Source organism: Poecilia latipinna, unplaced genomic scaffold (assembly GCF_001443285.1).
Source record: "Poecilia latipinna isolate Pla-1442-1.1 unplaced genomic scaffold, P_latipinna-1.0 Scaffold259, whole genome shotgun sequence".
Classification (NCBI taxonomy): Eukaryota; Metazoa; Chordata; class Actinopteri; order Cyprinodontiformes; family Poeciliidae; genus Poecilia; species Poecilia latipinna.
The window spans coordinates 216,948-233,522 of NW_015112875.1; the positions used below are offsets into that span (position 1 = coordinate 216,948).

Here is a 16,575-nt window from a genome sequence, read left to right on the forward strand (position 1 = left end):
ACACACAACAGTTAAATCAGTGTTTAACTTTAAAAAATCTCTTTTATTATTTTTTCGGAGAGAAAAAAAAAAAAAAAAAAAAAAAAAAATCCAGGAACTCTTTTTAACCTGATTCTTAGATATTACTCTCAATTCTTGAGGTGTGGAAGTTCAGAATTATTAATTATTTTTACATTTCTGGAAACAGTGGGAAAAAAAGTACAGAATTCTTTTTAATTTTAATACATAAAGGACGCATGAGGTGCAATTTTATGCAAAGCAATAGGAGCTGTATATAAATGGTGCAGAATTTGGTGCTGGTTTTCTGGCAGGCAGTTGCATTGAAAATGTAACTTTATTTCTTAATAATAAATTCCACAGGCTTCCGCGTTAAATAAAGAGAGAAAGTGAATTGTAAATATTTACCAAGGTACAGTAGCCAAATACAGAAACACAAAATTTGACAATACAAGCAGCTCTAAGGTACACTAGGAAAATAAAAAAATTACCTCATTTTTTATTTATTTTGCATTGTGACAGGAGGACTTTTCTGTATTAAAATAACAGAAAATTAATAGACACACAAATGTATGTGGACTTGGATCTTTTTATGAATATTCTGTCATTTGGAGGTCATACAGAATCTAGGAAGTGAGTGAGTGAGTGAGTCCATAAAGAGTCCCCTTTCTGACTCTTCCCTCTTCCTCCCGCTTGTTTCTCCACGGAGGTACAGAACCGCTCCACTTTCCCTCTGTCACCCCGTCCTCGCTTTGCTGCCTACTCTGCCTACTACGGGATATTTGTGATTGGCTCCTGCCCTGCTGCTCTCCCGCCCCCTCCGGTGGTTGTATGTAAATCTGGCCGGGACTCCGCCAGCGGGTGAGGTTGGGGCTGGTGACTCCTACTTCTGCGACGCACACGAGATCCGAGAGCGGACGAGGTGAGATCGCTGCGCTGCCGGAGCTGTCCACTCCGCCTTGGTGCTGAACTCCACCACGTCTCTCTCCCCTCGCGCTGGCTCTACTTTACTATATTTTTGGAAAGGATTAACACCATCTGTTTCGGCTGCGCATTGGCCCAAACTTCTCCCGTGGACGTCCCTCGCTCTGTCCACGCCGGAAATTACCCCACAGTGTCCGTGGATTTGAGCGGCTGAGCTCCAGGTTACCACTTTGTTGAGAAGTATTGCTTTGATCCACTCACTTCTACTCCTGTTTGGATTATCTTTTCTGGATGTTATACGTCTGTCCACACCGGTAAGACTTAAATCCGGTGTTTGTGCTTGTTTGTGTGTTTTATTAGGACTAATTGTTAAGCCCCATCCGGTCAGACCTCCCTCTGTGAGAAGTCTCCTCCACACTGTCTGACTCGCTATCAGATACAGAGCTTAACCCTCATCATCGCTGAGGCGCCGAGACTCTTTTCCAATAATCCAGGAGGACGCTCTCTTCGCCTCAGAAAATATAATATCTTCCAATCTGCCGCTTTGTGCTTTTACCATTTCAATTTACCCGGCGCCAGTTCCGGGAGCCTCTAACCAGCTGATATGAGGCTATCTGAAGTTGGGATCAGAGTTGCTGTTGTTCTGTGAGGAGGGAGAGCTCACACTGAGGCACAATCACTTCACAATACCAACACAATCAATCTTGATGAAGACGATTGGAGGCACGCTACTTTGCCCACTGCTTTTAATTTATCCGCTTGGTACTTAGTGTTTTTTTTTTTCTCCTTGGCACGCTAATCCTTGAGTGACACCGTTAGCGGGGCAGGGATTATACTTTTATTTTTTATCCTCAGATTTGCGCCGGATTCATTTGGCTTCATATTACAAGCCCCAGGGCCGGAGATGGTCATGAAATTCTGTTGTCTGGGTCTTTGCTATACATTTGAGGTGGGTTGTTGCATATACCTCCTCAGTGTTTCAGCAGATGGAGTTAAAGCCACCTTAAAACCAGATTAAGTTCAGCTATTGATAGGACTTAGATTCACAGCTTAGGTCTCCTACAAGAGGGTTCCATTGTTGTTTAAAAGCTATTTCTTGAAATATGTGGTTTAGACAAAGTCACACATGAGACTGAACAACATCATGAAGTACTAGAGAAGTCTGAGACAACACATAAACCTATGCCGTTATTTTCACAATGCACACATTGCAAGCTGTTTTAATATTTCAGAGAAATATCATTTTTAAATAGTTTCATATGCTTTTATTTGCGTTTAAAATCATTTTGTCATGTTTGTGAATTTCTTCTATGATGAAGTCCTCTTGCTGACAGAGCTTTGCATTTTCAATCCCTCTTACCTGACCTTATGTGCTTGGATAATGTTCAATACTGTTTCTTTTTTTTACTTTCAGTTTGAATGTTTCCAAGATGAAGCTTTCAGGAACATTAAAATATCTCTCAAAAGTATTCACACCACTTGAACCTGTCCACGTTGTCACACTCACAATCTTTCTTGATTTTTTGGTGTTTTTATGTGATAAATCAATGCAAAGTAGTAGAAAACATAAAGTGAAAGGCAAAGATGCATTTTCAATATTTTCTTCATATATCTGAAAAGTGTGACATGCATATCTACTCAGTTCCCTGTTTTTGATACCTTTAGGTGAAATCTAGTGCAACAAACTGCCTTTGAAAGTCACCTAATTATTACAGCATCCACCTGTGTCTCATTTAATTGCAGTAAAAGTACAGGAGGTTCTGTGAATGTTCTGTCAGTTGGTAGAGAAATTAGTGAATAAAAGTCATGAAGACCAAAAAGCACATGAGGATAAAGTTAGACTTAAAAACAATATTCCAACCTTTGAACATCTCAGAGCACTGTTCCATCAGCCAACATTAGATACGAGTTTATCACAACCGTAAGAGGTAGAGTCTGTCGATAAGGCAACTATGAGTCATGCATTCCACAAACCTGGCTTTTATGGAAGAGGACAAGAAGAAATTCACAAGAAGTTGCAAAAACATGTGGACAAAGCCGCTGCAGTCAGATAAGATGAGCATTTTTTGAGGGGGACATGCACATCACCTTGATCATTTCCTCTGTGCTGAAAACATGGTGGTAGCACATCATCCTATGTTAATGTTTCCAATCAGCAGGAAAGCAAATGAAAGACGGAGTGTGTTAAATCCCTGAAAATACCTGCTGGAGGCTGCATAAGTCCTAAGAATAGAGCAGATATTCACCTTCCAGCAGGACAATAGTAAAGTCAGAACTGGACTGGAAAAGTTCAGATCAGGACTGTACAATACCAGTTACCAAAAGCCAGTGATCTGCATGGGTCAGACATGTTCCTGCTCCATCACATCTAATTCAGAAGGTTTAATGAGCCCCTCAGCATGTAATCAAGTTCTGCAGGACCATGCATTTAAACTGTTTATTTCACATGTAGAATAGCAGCTTTAAAGGACTGACTTTAGATAGCACTGCTTTAAATAAAAATACATTTGTGTGGCCAAGTCAAAGTCCAGAAGTAAATTGAGAATTTGTAGCAAGACTTGAGAATTGATGTTCACAGATGTTAATCATCCAATCTGAGAGAGCGGGAGTTATTTTTTCAAAGAATGAGGGAAAGTCTCAGTCTAGATGTGCCCTAAAAGCTTTAATTGCAGCCAAAGTTGGTTGTGTAAAGTTTTGACCCAAGGGAGCTGACTACAAATGCACATTACTCTATCCAGATTTAAGAAGTCTGATAAAATATGCATAATCTTTAATTTGCTGGCAATTGTGCTCTCGTTATTGATGTTGGTCTGTCATATTAAGTTCCAACAGACACCAAACGGTCTAAATATATGTATATATATATATATATATATATATATATATATATATATATATATATAAACTTTACTGTCTGGCTAAGGTCCCTGTTTTCATCATCTTGTTTCTAAGAAATGCTGATCTGTTTGGTCACTTTATTCACTGATAATAGCATATCTGTGAAAAATGTCAGGAAAAGGACCACATGTCTCAATAAATACGTGAAATCCTCTCAGAGGCAGCTTTTGCTCTCTAGACTTTCCATGCAATTCCTACAATAAACAAACACAGACAATCTGCTGGCTAAATGAAACAGTAATTAACATTCTTGCAGAGATTATATGCAGGCTTCAGAAAGCATAGAATTTGAACATTCAGCCATCTGCAGGCTGCCACATTCCAACTTCAATCTCTTTATCCAAGCAATGCATTCACTTTATCTGTCAAAGCTCTTTGAAACTAACAGATAGAATCTATTTCCTCTGGTGGATAGATGGATATGCAGTTACAGTTTTGAGACTTTGCTCACTAATTGAATCTCAACTTGAAGCAAACAAGTTATCTATCATTGATACATGTTATGTATTATGTATAATACACAGGACTATTTGATAACTGGTAACTTACTAAACATGCATTGAACTAAAGGTTGTTTTGTAGAAGAAATCTGAGCAAGAATAGTGCTTCTGTAATCATTATGGGTATTTTCCTCAAAGACAACATTTAGAGTAATGCACAAAACCAAGAGGACAATGACAAAGCCAAGCAGCAGATTCAGAAAATTCCCACTGGGAAAGCACTTCTCTCAAAAGCACAAAGACCAGAAAAAAGTCTTTCCTCTCTGTCTTTTTTATCCAATAAAGCCATTTAATAACAGGTAGGGAATAGGTGCTGCCAGCCGTGCAGGTAGAGAGTTAATGGAGTTGCTCTGCTTTTCATTACAATGCCTTCCATTCAATCACCACAGGGAAGGAAAGAATTCAGAGTCAATAATTCTTTTCTCCAAAAGAAGAGGAAAAACTGGGAAACTGATCAAAGCATTTCCAAGATTTGAGTGGAATTGCTCTCCGTAAGGGCGTAGGCGCCCCATGTCGACTACTGGTAATGGAAAGGGTAGGGCAGATTCAATGATATAACAGGCATCCGGTGGTTTTTGGTAGTAAAATGCGCTACCAGTGAAAATGGGAACATTTGAAGGTGTTAACATTTATCTTTGATGATGGAACACCGGAGCTAGTTCAGGGAGTGCTGTAGGATATGTTTATGGGCAACCTTTGAGAGCAAACTGGTTTAAAAAGGATGTTTTCCTGGAGTGTTGGTCTTTGTCGTTTTGTGCAACCAAAAATGCTTCAGTTGAAAACCAAGACAGGTTGGAGAGATGTATCTGTTTCACATCGAAAATGTGTTTCTGTCCACTTATTCTGCAGTTTCTACGCCATCTATAGAACCAATCCACCCTGAAAGAATTTGGAGATGTTACCCTGCTGACTTGTTTTGTTTTCTGAAAGATACCCCAAGCTGGCTAAAAGTTTAAATATCAATCATATTCATACTGAAATAAAGTTACTGTGAACATAGCTGTCATGCTGTGGTTGTTGTGATCTGTTTTCTGTGTATTTATTTTGAGGTTTTTCTGTGTTAGTCTGTTCCCCTGTGAGTCTCTGTCTTCCCTGTTGATTGTTCACAGCTGCGTCTCGTTTCTTTGATTACCCTCTCAGTGTATTTAGTCCCACCTGTTGTCTTTGTCTCTTGTCGGATCCTCGTCGTGTAATGGCGTTATGTGTAACCAGCCTGTTTCCCTGTGACGTCGTGTGTTCGTTGTGCTCCCCGTTGTTCTGTCCCGTGGATTATTGTCATTAAATCATCATCACTTTACCTGGGTCTGCCTGCGTCTTCCCTCACCTCACCAAACCACCATCATAACAGTGGTAGTGCAACTGCTGTATATGTTGGCTTATAACATAGGTAAAAAATGCACATACTTTCTAAGTTAGTTTGTGCAATGCTTGTGAGCAACAGAAAACCTGAACGCAGAATGCAGGAAAGTTAGGAGTCATCAATTCTTTGAGTGAGAAATCAAATAGAAGACATCAAGCCACATGAATAACACATTAATAACACAGACATGTGATAATTAGTAACAGCAACCAGGGGTAAAAAAAAAAAAAAAAGACAAGCAAAATTACAGCTTCCGCCAGCGCTTTTTTTCACATCACTTATGCTAGCATATCCAGAGCTAGTAGAGGGACTTTGTGGTGGGACTGTTGGTAGCAGTGCTGCCTTGCCTTGCAGCAAGAAGTTCATGGGTTCAAGTTCTGACTTTGGATTATCTGCATGGAGTTTGCATGTTCGTCTTGTACATGTGTTTGCATGCTTTGCAGATGCCAGCCGGTAGCCTATCAGCTAGCACTGTGCCCAGGTATCTCAGCTTTCAAGCTGCATTTTCTTTAGAATATTTTAGAAATGTGCCACTAAAAGAATCTGTGAATTGGACAATTTTCCCTGAATAACTTGTCATGTGTCACAGAAAATTTGCAAATAGGTGGAATTCCATTGTACTTCTAATCTTACTCAAAAGTCATGTAAAGATGTACACTTTATAACCTTTTGTGATTTACACAACATGTTGTATGTTCTGGTGCCCTCACAGACTTTTAACTTAAACATCGTATTTCTGTGACTATAATCTCAATAAAACCAATGGGCTGCATGTCAGAATTAATTCCTGACCAGAGTTCATTTTGACTGAAAACAAATGTCATGTACTTGTCTAGTCCAGAGAACTCCAAACTCTTTACACTACATTCATTCACTCATTCACAATGATGGTGGCGACATATGCTGCAGGTTGTTTTTCAGTATCACCACCGGTTGCTCTGACTACGGTGGGTAAAAAGTCCCACTCAAAGACACAATGACTGAGACAGAGACTGGCTACAGGACAAATCCCTTCATCCAGAACCATCATCTCCCCTCTTTAGTGAAGTGGATCCTTTATAATTTAACGCTCTCATAAGCTTAAGGAATCAACTTTTTGTACAATATTGAACAAATTTTCAGAGATAGAAAAAAATTCTACTAAGCTAAATGAAACCAAATATTATTTTTAAGATCATGATTTCAAATATTTCCAGTACATATTTTGACAAGCTTGTTGTTTGTTTTCTGCTTCATCACTTACTCCATCCCACTTCAACAGTGACACTTGTAACACCTCTTTCTTTCTTCTTCATCTCCCTCCTCACTCTCTTAGCTTCACTCTACCTTCTGCTGTCTCTCATCTGCGTCTCCATGTTTGTCTTTGTTGTTTCCTCCCTCAGTGCGAGGGATTTTTATTGTGCAGTAGACCCCAAAAACTTTGAGGTGTGTTATTCTGCCACCACGTTTAGAAGACACTGACATTCTTTTCTCCTCGGATGCAGAAGCTTGTTTGATGATGTGAAAAATGTCTTTTTTTTTTCTTCCCTTGTGCTTTACAAAGCTCTTTTTTCTTTCAAAGAATTTCAATGATGCTTCAAAAGATGCAAACAGAAACAAAAAGTTTCCACTTTTCATCACCATTTTCCCCATGATGTTAAAGAATATCTGCTCTGTGCATTCAGAATCAAACTAGTTATGTTTCGTCTGGCTCAAATTTCTTTTTATAGCTAAAAGCATCAATATGAACCTTACAGTACAAACAGCTCCAGATTTGTGAGGCGTGACCAACTCTTTCCACGTCTTGATAGACCTACAAGTTTATTGTTAAATTGTGACTGTCACTAGCCTTTTCATACAGTCCTGCAGAACGGGGGTTTTGTGGCTCCTGTTAACGGTCAAGGCTGGGTGAAATACTGAAGCGGCAGAGCTTGTTGGCAGATGGTGTGAGGATAATGGAAGTAGCACAAACCTTAAGGGTGAGGGCGAGCCGGCTGAGGTTTCTGTTTTAATCCTGTGGAGGACAGTGGTGGTAAACAGGCTTCGAAGCACTGCAAAATGTCTTAGAGCTCAGGGCCATGAGGAATCCTTTAAAGTGACATGAGATCAAATTCAAGGAATGGAACATGCAACAGGACGAGAAAAACTACAACATTTGAAACATCTGTTAAAACGACTAATTGTTGAATCAGACCAAAAGTAACACACTGGTCACTTTATCCAGGAACAAGTTTAACTGCTTGTCAGCAAAAAAGCAAATTATATAGTCATCAAGGCAACAGAATGAGAAAGAAAGAGGATTTCCAGGTTCATTATAAAAAAGTTCAATATCCTAAGCAAATAATTAACTCAGAACACCTACAAAGGTTCCCTAAGTCTCTCAATGATTTCTCAGTCTGGGTCAGTAGGACATACAGTCAGGGTGAGCTGTGAAAGATCATTGCTATAGAAGCTGATTGTTTATTCATAGAAAATTGAGTGGAAGGATAAAGTGCCCTTGGAAAAAGGTGCACCAGTAACAAGGACATTGGCAGCTTTGAAATGATTGCGAATCAAAGTCCCAACACAGAGGAATCAATTATTACGTTCCTTGTTTCAGTCTACTCCTATAGCAGAGAGCTTGGTAGAAACGTCGAGGGAGAAAAAGAATTGGACTGTTGCTCAGTGAGTGGTCTGAAGTCTTCTTTTCATATGAAGGTGAATTTTGCATTTCATCTGGAAAATCAAGGTTCCAGAGACTTGAGGAAGAATGAAGAGGTTACAGAATCTGCTTTGTTTGGACTCAGTGATTATTTGAGGTGTAAAGTTGTTTTGTTGGTACACTGGGCTTTCTGACTTTCAGTGCTGTCATCTGCCAGGAAATTTTAGAGCACTTCATGCTTCCTTCTGTTTGCAAGCTTTATGGATATTCAGATTTAGTTTTATAGTTGGACTTGGAATCAATCCACATTGGCAAATGTCCCAAAAGTTGTTTTAGTGATCATGGTGTTATTGTGCTTGATTGACCAACAAACTGGCCTGAGCATTGCATCTCAATTATTTTCTGCCATATAAGTATATATAATAATTTCTCTTTGGGATCAATAAAGTATTTTTGAATTTGAACGAATTAAATGTGAATCACATCTTAGAGAAACTGTTGCCAGAGAGCCTGTTTGCTGCAGAGTGAGCAATCTGTTACTCAGCTTGTGGCTCATTTGGGGCATTCCAGTGTTGACATACAGAAAAAGTTAGACATGAACTTTATTTGTATGCTACACAAACATTTTAGTGTTTGCTATTTGTGTGTATTGAACTGTGACAAGATTCTTCATTTGTTTCTTTTTCTTCTTTCTTTTCATGTTTTATGTTTGTTTCAGTTGTAGCTTAGGAGGCCAGAGAGTTATGCTTTGCTTTTTGTCATCTCATGGTTCAGCTGATCTCTGTACCTGACGACTCAGCCAATTCTAGGTGTCCAATTGGAAAATTACCAACAGGACACCCAATGTAGGCTGTCTTAGCCTGTCAAGCTTTCCTCCCGTCTGTGTGAGTCTCTTTGCCAGTCAGCTCTTCCTTTTCATCATGAATGCGACTAAATCAATGACATGCTTGTCACTGATGTCTGCCCTGCTATGCTCTCTGGGATCCTTGCTGCCGATTTTCCTGCTTCAGGCTTTTCATGCAGGCACATGAAAGGGCAAAGGGGTCCCAGAGCAGCACAACACCGTAACTGTAACTTCTGAAGAAAGAAATATTTAAAAAATACAGTTTTTCCTGAAAGTGTTCCTGTGTAAACTACATTTAAGTAATTTTATTTTTACACTCAGGAGTTTAGTCAGGAGTCTGCTAAAATGACCAAATGAATAAACTGAGGCAAAACTACAAAGGTTAATAAATCTATTCAGTCAGAAAGTAAGCGTTAAAACTAGATAAAATCTAAAATATAAATATAATTTTAAGTAATTTAAAGTAATAACGCATTTGATCTGAGTTGTGGTTGTTATGAAACTTCAAAATGAGTCAAATATGTCCTGTGGTGAACAAAAGAAGAATAATTTAAATGGGAAATATCAGGGATGATGCACATTATGGAAGACTCATTATCTTGAAATCATTTTGGAGCAGATAGCTCAATTTTATTCCCCAAAAAGTTGGTAAAATATCTGAAAGTGCAAAAATCATGAAATACTGAAGGAGTTAAACATCACTGATATTCCTGAGATAGGAGAAAGAGCATCGTGTTTTTAATTTAGACATTGTACACATGGTGTTATTCAGCTATGAGTTCCAACTGTGCTAAATACAAACTGTTGCCATTATTCAAAATGAACCTATAAAACAGTTTAATTCATCGGCAGGCTGCCACATTAATGAAATGAACAAACATAAGAAATAGAAAAATATGTTCATCACAACCTGGGCTTACAGTTAACATGAAAAACAACAAAAAATGACATTCAACATTTTTCTGCAAGGGCACAAAGCTGCTGTTTCCACCTCAAACAGACACAAACATGTATGTGTATAATATCCAGAACAACAATAACACCACTCCTCATTCCACCCATCAGCAGTTCAAATCCCCCGCTGTGGATCCAAATGAACTCCCAATGATTATGTTATTTTCCCTGCTGAGTGTCTACACTGTCCTGGATCTCATCTGCTGCTCCTCTTGTGAATGACATCATGGGAAAGCAGGTTTCAATTAGCCAAAATCTTCAGAAACAAACAGACAAAGTTTGTTTGAGGCGCTGGTCCTAGACTGATCGGTGAGCTGCAGACTTCTCAGGGTTGTTAGCAGTGAAACATTGAGGGGGGAGGCAGAGGAAGGAGTCAGGGTGGCCTGGCCCTGCTTCACAAATTAATAGCATCACAGGTTGCAATTCATCGTTCACTACTGCTGCCGCCAAGTGTGTTGGCATTGCTCTAGGCACAGTGCAGTCATTCACCTCCTGCTGATTATGTAATGATTGTTAACAATGTGAGAGCCGTGAGCCTCTGCCAGGTCTCGTTCAGCAGCATCACACCGACAGCCTGCAACTACTGACATTGGAAACGGTCAATAAATTAAAAATCTATAAAAGAGAAGTCAAGGCCTGTCCTGCCTCTGCCTCTTAGAGGCGTCTGCTATTGTAAATGATGGCAGTGTTGATCATGCAATGCCACGTCCTACTCAAAGCTTTGACACTCTGAAAGTAAATGTTTTCTGTGTGAAGAGGTACATCTTGGTTCTCCTTTAAATTGTTAATAATTGTATGTTTTGGATGTGTTTGGAGGTGCAGCTGGAGCTGACAGAACACAGTGGGCTGTTTAGGATTCTCAGATTTCGAGCCAAACTAGACAGGATTCCTGCCCATGACAAAAGATATATTAGAATCTCTTCATTTTCTCACTGGGTGCTTTTTTTCAGAGCTGTGATGAATAATGCACACACTCTAAGGATGAATTAGTTCACATTTTCATGCAGTACAAACTGGCGGCTGGGGACTGGGCGCATGCAGTGATCTATCTAGTGTTAGTTAAAAGGCTGCCTTGGTGGATCAAACACATATGATTATACTCTGAAAAAGACTTGTCACGAGTGCCAACAGAAGGCTGAAAGAGATGAAATTCTGTTCATTTTCATTCAGAAATTTGATGCACAAATTAAAATCAATTGTAGCTTCTGGTTTCAAATTGCCTCCAAGCTGTAAGGCAATCTGTTTTTCAAAAGCCTTTATGTGTCAAAGTTCTAAAAGCCAAAGACATGCCAGAGGGATTAATCACTACCAGAAAAGACATGACTCCTGAACTCTTTTAAATTACTTATTTTTAGTTCCAGGCTTCTGTTTACCAATTTGTTTGGAAAAGTAAAAGCCACTATGTTGTAATTCCATGTCATGTACATGTATAGAAATGAAAGGGTAATTCAAGTAGATGCACATGAAAAGAAACAAGATCTGCAATTTGCTTTTACAGCAAAACAAAACACATTGTGACACCTAAAAGATAAACGAAATCCATCAAAACCCCTGAGAATAACATGGCTTCTTCAACCTCAGCTGAAATTCCCGTGAAGTGGCAGACAATCATGTTTTTATTTTTAAAATCAAACACAGAAAATAAAACCTGGCATGATTTGGTGAGACAGTCTTGTTTGGCTCTGCCCTCGTGTTTGAGGAGATCAAAATCATTTGGATGCTAAAAAGAGTTTGTGTTTCTCTCTTGGCTCAACACAAAATAGTTGCCAGAAAGGCATATGGGAGACAGGATTTCAATGCCAACCAGAAGTCAGCAATTCTACAAAAAAAGTAAGAAAATAAATTAGTTTATTAGAGAGTAAGTAAATAGGAAAATGAGATACAAAATAAATAAATAATTTATTGAAGTTACAAAATACTTACAAGTAGACTAATACTTAAACAAGAAAAATAATTTATTGAAGTTCATTAATAACTTACATTAATTATAGTTAATAAGTAAATAACAATGTAAGTAAATAAACAACTCAATTAGGAAGACATATACATTAAATAAAAAAAGAAAAGATTAGCTGTGTGGTGCTTTTAAGTATGAAAGTTTAAAAAAATGTAAATAACCTTAGGAAGCTAAAACATTATGTAAATAAGCCAGTAGGCCTTCAGTAGGTAAGTAAACAAAGATTCATATAATGTCATTAAGTTAAAAATAAATAAACTGCTGAATAATTCTGTTTGTAAATAACTAAGTAGTACAAATAGTAAATTTAAGTTAAGCAGTAAATTTATATGCTATTAATTTATTAAATATATCAGTGAAGAAATTAAATATCAACACTTAAGTATTTTCTGTATAATGATGTGTTATGTCTATTTCATTTTCTCTTGACTTTGATTAAGTGCAAAGCCATAAACAAATCTGAAGATTCACTACATTCAGAAAACGCTAGTCTTAAGTTAGAATAGAAATATCCTGATATGGTCATACCGTGGGGATTTTCAGGTGTACAGCAGCAAGTTACAAGTAAACAGAAAAAAATAAGAATAAGAGACTGTACAGTAAGAACACATTTACAACATTTACATGGGAGAAACAAAATACTCTACAGTTATTAAAAACAGCATATTTAGATCCAAAGAAATGTGCACCTGAGCAGGTCTATTAAAAGAACAGTATGTATAAAAACAGTGTGTATCTGTGCTTAGAAACCAGCAACAAACTACCCACACAAAACAATAAAGACTGGAATATCAGCATAGATAAAAACATTTGTTTTTGAACAAAGGTTCTTGGAAGCCATAGTACTGGTTTAGACAAATCGCTGTGGAAAAGTATTTGTCTGTGTGTATATAGTTAAAATATAAGGCAGCTGAAACTAGAAGGACTTGGACTGTTGATGTGTTGAACTTGACGTGAACTGAGCTGAACGGTTCTTCAAAGTCTGAAGCTTCCCGGTGGTCTCTAAGGGGCTGAGCAAATATACGGCTGAGTAAATAAATAAGCTAATGAATAAGTAAAATAAAACAGTAAAAAATTAAATAAAGAACATGCATAAAATTATTAAATAGGTAAGTAAATACACGAACTGGTTAGTAGAAAGTAAGCAAGAACACTAATAAGCAAATTAATAAATTAATAAATAAATAAGTATAAGTGAGTTAGTGAATAATTGGTTCAGTAAATACATAAATATGTTTTGTACAAGTAAGTACTAAGTATATAAGTATGCAAGTTTATGGTAATGGATTGATTGTTTACGTTTTTGTAGTCGCATCAACCAATCAGAGTACTTCATTTCAAGACAAGAGATTTTAGATTTTAAAAAATGAACATCCTAAGTAGGTAAATCTGCAGATACTGAATTTTTTTATGTGACTACTAGCTTGACTTTTTAAAATCAGGTAAGACAATAATCAAGCAAGTTAAGAAACAGAAAATAAATATGTAAAAAAAGAACAAAGTATAATAAATAAGTGAATACGAAACTTATTCATTGATGATACTTCACATGTTGGGTTACCTTCCTTCTCCTCCCAGATTGAACATGCCACAAGCTGTCTGGTAATCACAAAGAGATGGAGATGCTTGTCGGATCCCTGAGTGAGTCTCTCTGATCACTGAAAGGTCTTGGTCCATAAAACTAGAGTCAACTCTGGAGTCAAGCTCAGAACGAAACAGGCTGCTAAATCAGAAAAATATAGAAGATGTAGAATCACTCAAGCATTGACCAGCTGAACGTTAGTTACCTTTGCAAGCTTGTTGTTGTTCTCAAGACCTTTTCCTTCTGAGTTTTAGCTGTTTTATTGTCTGCCAAAAGTTTACTGTGCAGAGTCTTATAAGGTGTACAAAGGTTGTGGTGTAAGGATAGGTTGCTGAATCGATTTAAGGCACCTGCTGTCTGTGACTATCATTTAAAATCCGTGTTTGATTTCAGAGGTTTCTCCACTTAGATTTAGCCTGCCTGCCAGGATTTATAGCAGATTAACTTTTGAAAGTGATTTAGCTTTCAGGCTCTGCAGTCCCTATCAGGGCAGAGGAATATAACTTTCTCATCCTCCATTTCTCTCTCTGCAGCCTCAAATATTCTCACGATCACTGAATATTCGTGACATGCAGACCATGATTTGTTTCGTTGACCCCTTGCTTGTTTGGCAGGCTGAGCGTATTGAAAGTTAATTAGAAGTTTGGATATGGAAACAGATGATTAGCAGAAATGGAAGCTTAAAAATAGGAGGTCCCCCACTGGATTGGTACCTTGTATTCACACACAGCAAAGACTCCCTGTGTGAATTTGTGACATTCTTTCATCATGGTAAAGTATAACTGTTCTGCTCTGAGAATTTATTGGGGAGACACGAAGCACCTGCACAGACTCAAAGCTCTGTGTTATCAAATTTTATATGTTTGAATTATATCTGAATGAAATAGATAACAGTCTCATAAAGTAGAGGTGGGGATGATGCATTATGTCATCACAACGTGCAGCCAGCAATCTTACAAAAGGGTCTATCTCCTGCTTTATCTGTCCTGTGGTGGGATGCACTGCTGCAATCGGCTTGGCATTTGGAGCCAAATGACTCGTGAATATCTGAGTGGTAGTTTTCTCAAGGGGTCAGAGGGAAAGCTGTCAACCGCGGGTGGCTGCATCAAAGCTTTAGTTTGCCAGGGAACTCAGAGGCTTGTAAATGTGGGAAAGGAGTTAATTGATGGACGAGTTTAAACTTCATTAAATCCCTAATGGCCATTTAAATACATCATAAAAGTCAAAAACATAATAACTCTGTATTATTATGTACTGAAACAATAATATGTTGCAGAAGTACCTTATGTTTCATTTGCAGTTTGTTGTAGATCAGGTTTAATGTTAAACCTGAGGCAACTTTACATGTTGAAGCTTAAGATAGAAGTGTTGTGTTTTAACAATCATCTAACCTGGCTATTTCCTTCCTATGCAGCTCTGCTTGATTCTCATCTCACCTTGGTTCTCCTTCTGGGATTTCTCCCATTGAGCTTGACTTCTCAGGCAGAATTTCAACCTGGTCAATCAGTAGAAGTTGTAACATCGATTTTCTGCGCTGTTGTAATTTGGTAATGGCAGCAGAGGCATTGAAGGAAGCCGTTCAGTTCATATTGGCCAAATATTACGCAACCAAAGTCTGAGAAAGAGGAATGTTTAAGACATTTTATTGTCTACTGCAAATACTACAGTATGCCTTTGATAACAACTACACAACTAGACGACTAATTCAAAATGCAAAATTTGAAGAACTGCCTAAATCAAAGCATTGGACTATAAAGGGTAATAGAGCTACTTTAAACACTAATTTAATTACTCAGGGATCATCGGCTCACTTAGTAAACTGATCTCCAACTTTGTCCTCTTCACCTGTTAAATTATCTGAATTTTATGCAGTGAAACACACAACAGGTGAAGATTGTTTGCTAATTTGATTGGTTGGCTATCAGGTGAGCGTTGTCTGAGCCTCAAAGTAAACTTTTTAAGTTGGGGTTCAGTGAGCGTGAAATTAGCAGCACGCCTCATAACACAGAATCACACATGAGAGCCGCCCTCAACAAGCAGTTTTATCGACTACTCATTGAGCAGCCCACTGTGAGTGGGTTCACAGCACCTCGCCAAGTTATGAAGCGTCATCAAAGTGTGCATTTTACCACAATTACAGAGTTTTTTTTTTTTTTTTAGCTTTAGACATTTTCTTTTTCATCCTGATACAGTTGAATCAATCGTGCATCTGAAGAAAAATGATTTCCAGGAGTTGCCATAATAACTTGTGCAGTCAAAGATAAGTGTGACATTTTACTTCTCCTATACTGGTTCAAACCTCTAACGTCTGATTATGTCTTAGTGCTTGGTGATGTGAAATGTCTGAAATGTTTTTTGTACCACTGAGGGTTCAGTAAAACAATTTTTATATTGAAATGATTAAATCTGAAAATATTTATGGTGTGTTTATTAAATGAATAAACTTTGGCCGTTAGCCATATAGGCATTTATGAAATGGATACTGTATATATCATATCCATTCATAAATCAGTTGTTGAAAATCAGTTTAAAACAACATAAAAGCAAACAATATGGATATGAATGTGGCAGCTGTAGCGCAGATATGTGAATACAATAGAATAAAAATATCCTTTGTTGTCCCACTGTGGGGAAAATTCAGGTTTACTAGTTACAAGGTTAATCAAAGCATGCACATTTAAACTAAGAAATATAAAACCAGAAAAACAAGATAGTGGGGGAAAAATTACAACTTAAAAACAAGAATCCAGTAGAGTAATTTAAAAATTACTGTTTAAAAGAAATGTGCATATGTGTAGCATCACTTAAAAAATGTATGAACTTATGATTAAGACAATAAATGATGAAATAATATAAACATTTACTTTAAATCTTTCTAAAACTAATTAAACCATAAAAATAAAAATCACACAGAAAGCATACATCATGTAAAACTTAAC

General features: G+C 37.6%; 1 protein-coding gene across 1 annotated transcript in view; it reads left to right on the top strand.

Annotated features, from left to right (window-relative positions):
- The first annotated feature begins 721 nt into the window (after window positions 1-721).
- The window catches only part of fstl5 (follistatin-like 5), a 193,977-nt gene continuing 178,123 nt past the window's right edge, over window positions 722-16,575 (top strand). The window contains exon 1 of the mRNA XM_015033181.1: window positions 722-1,235. Coding sequence (XP_014888667.1) covers window positions 1,213-1,235 — 23 coding nt within the window. The 5' untranslated portion in view covers window positions 722-1,212. The remainder of the gene's footprint in view (window positions 1,236-16,575) is intronic.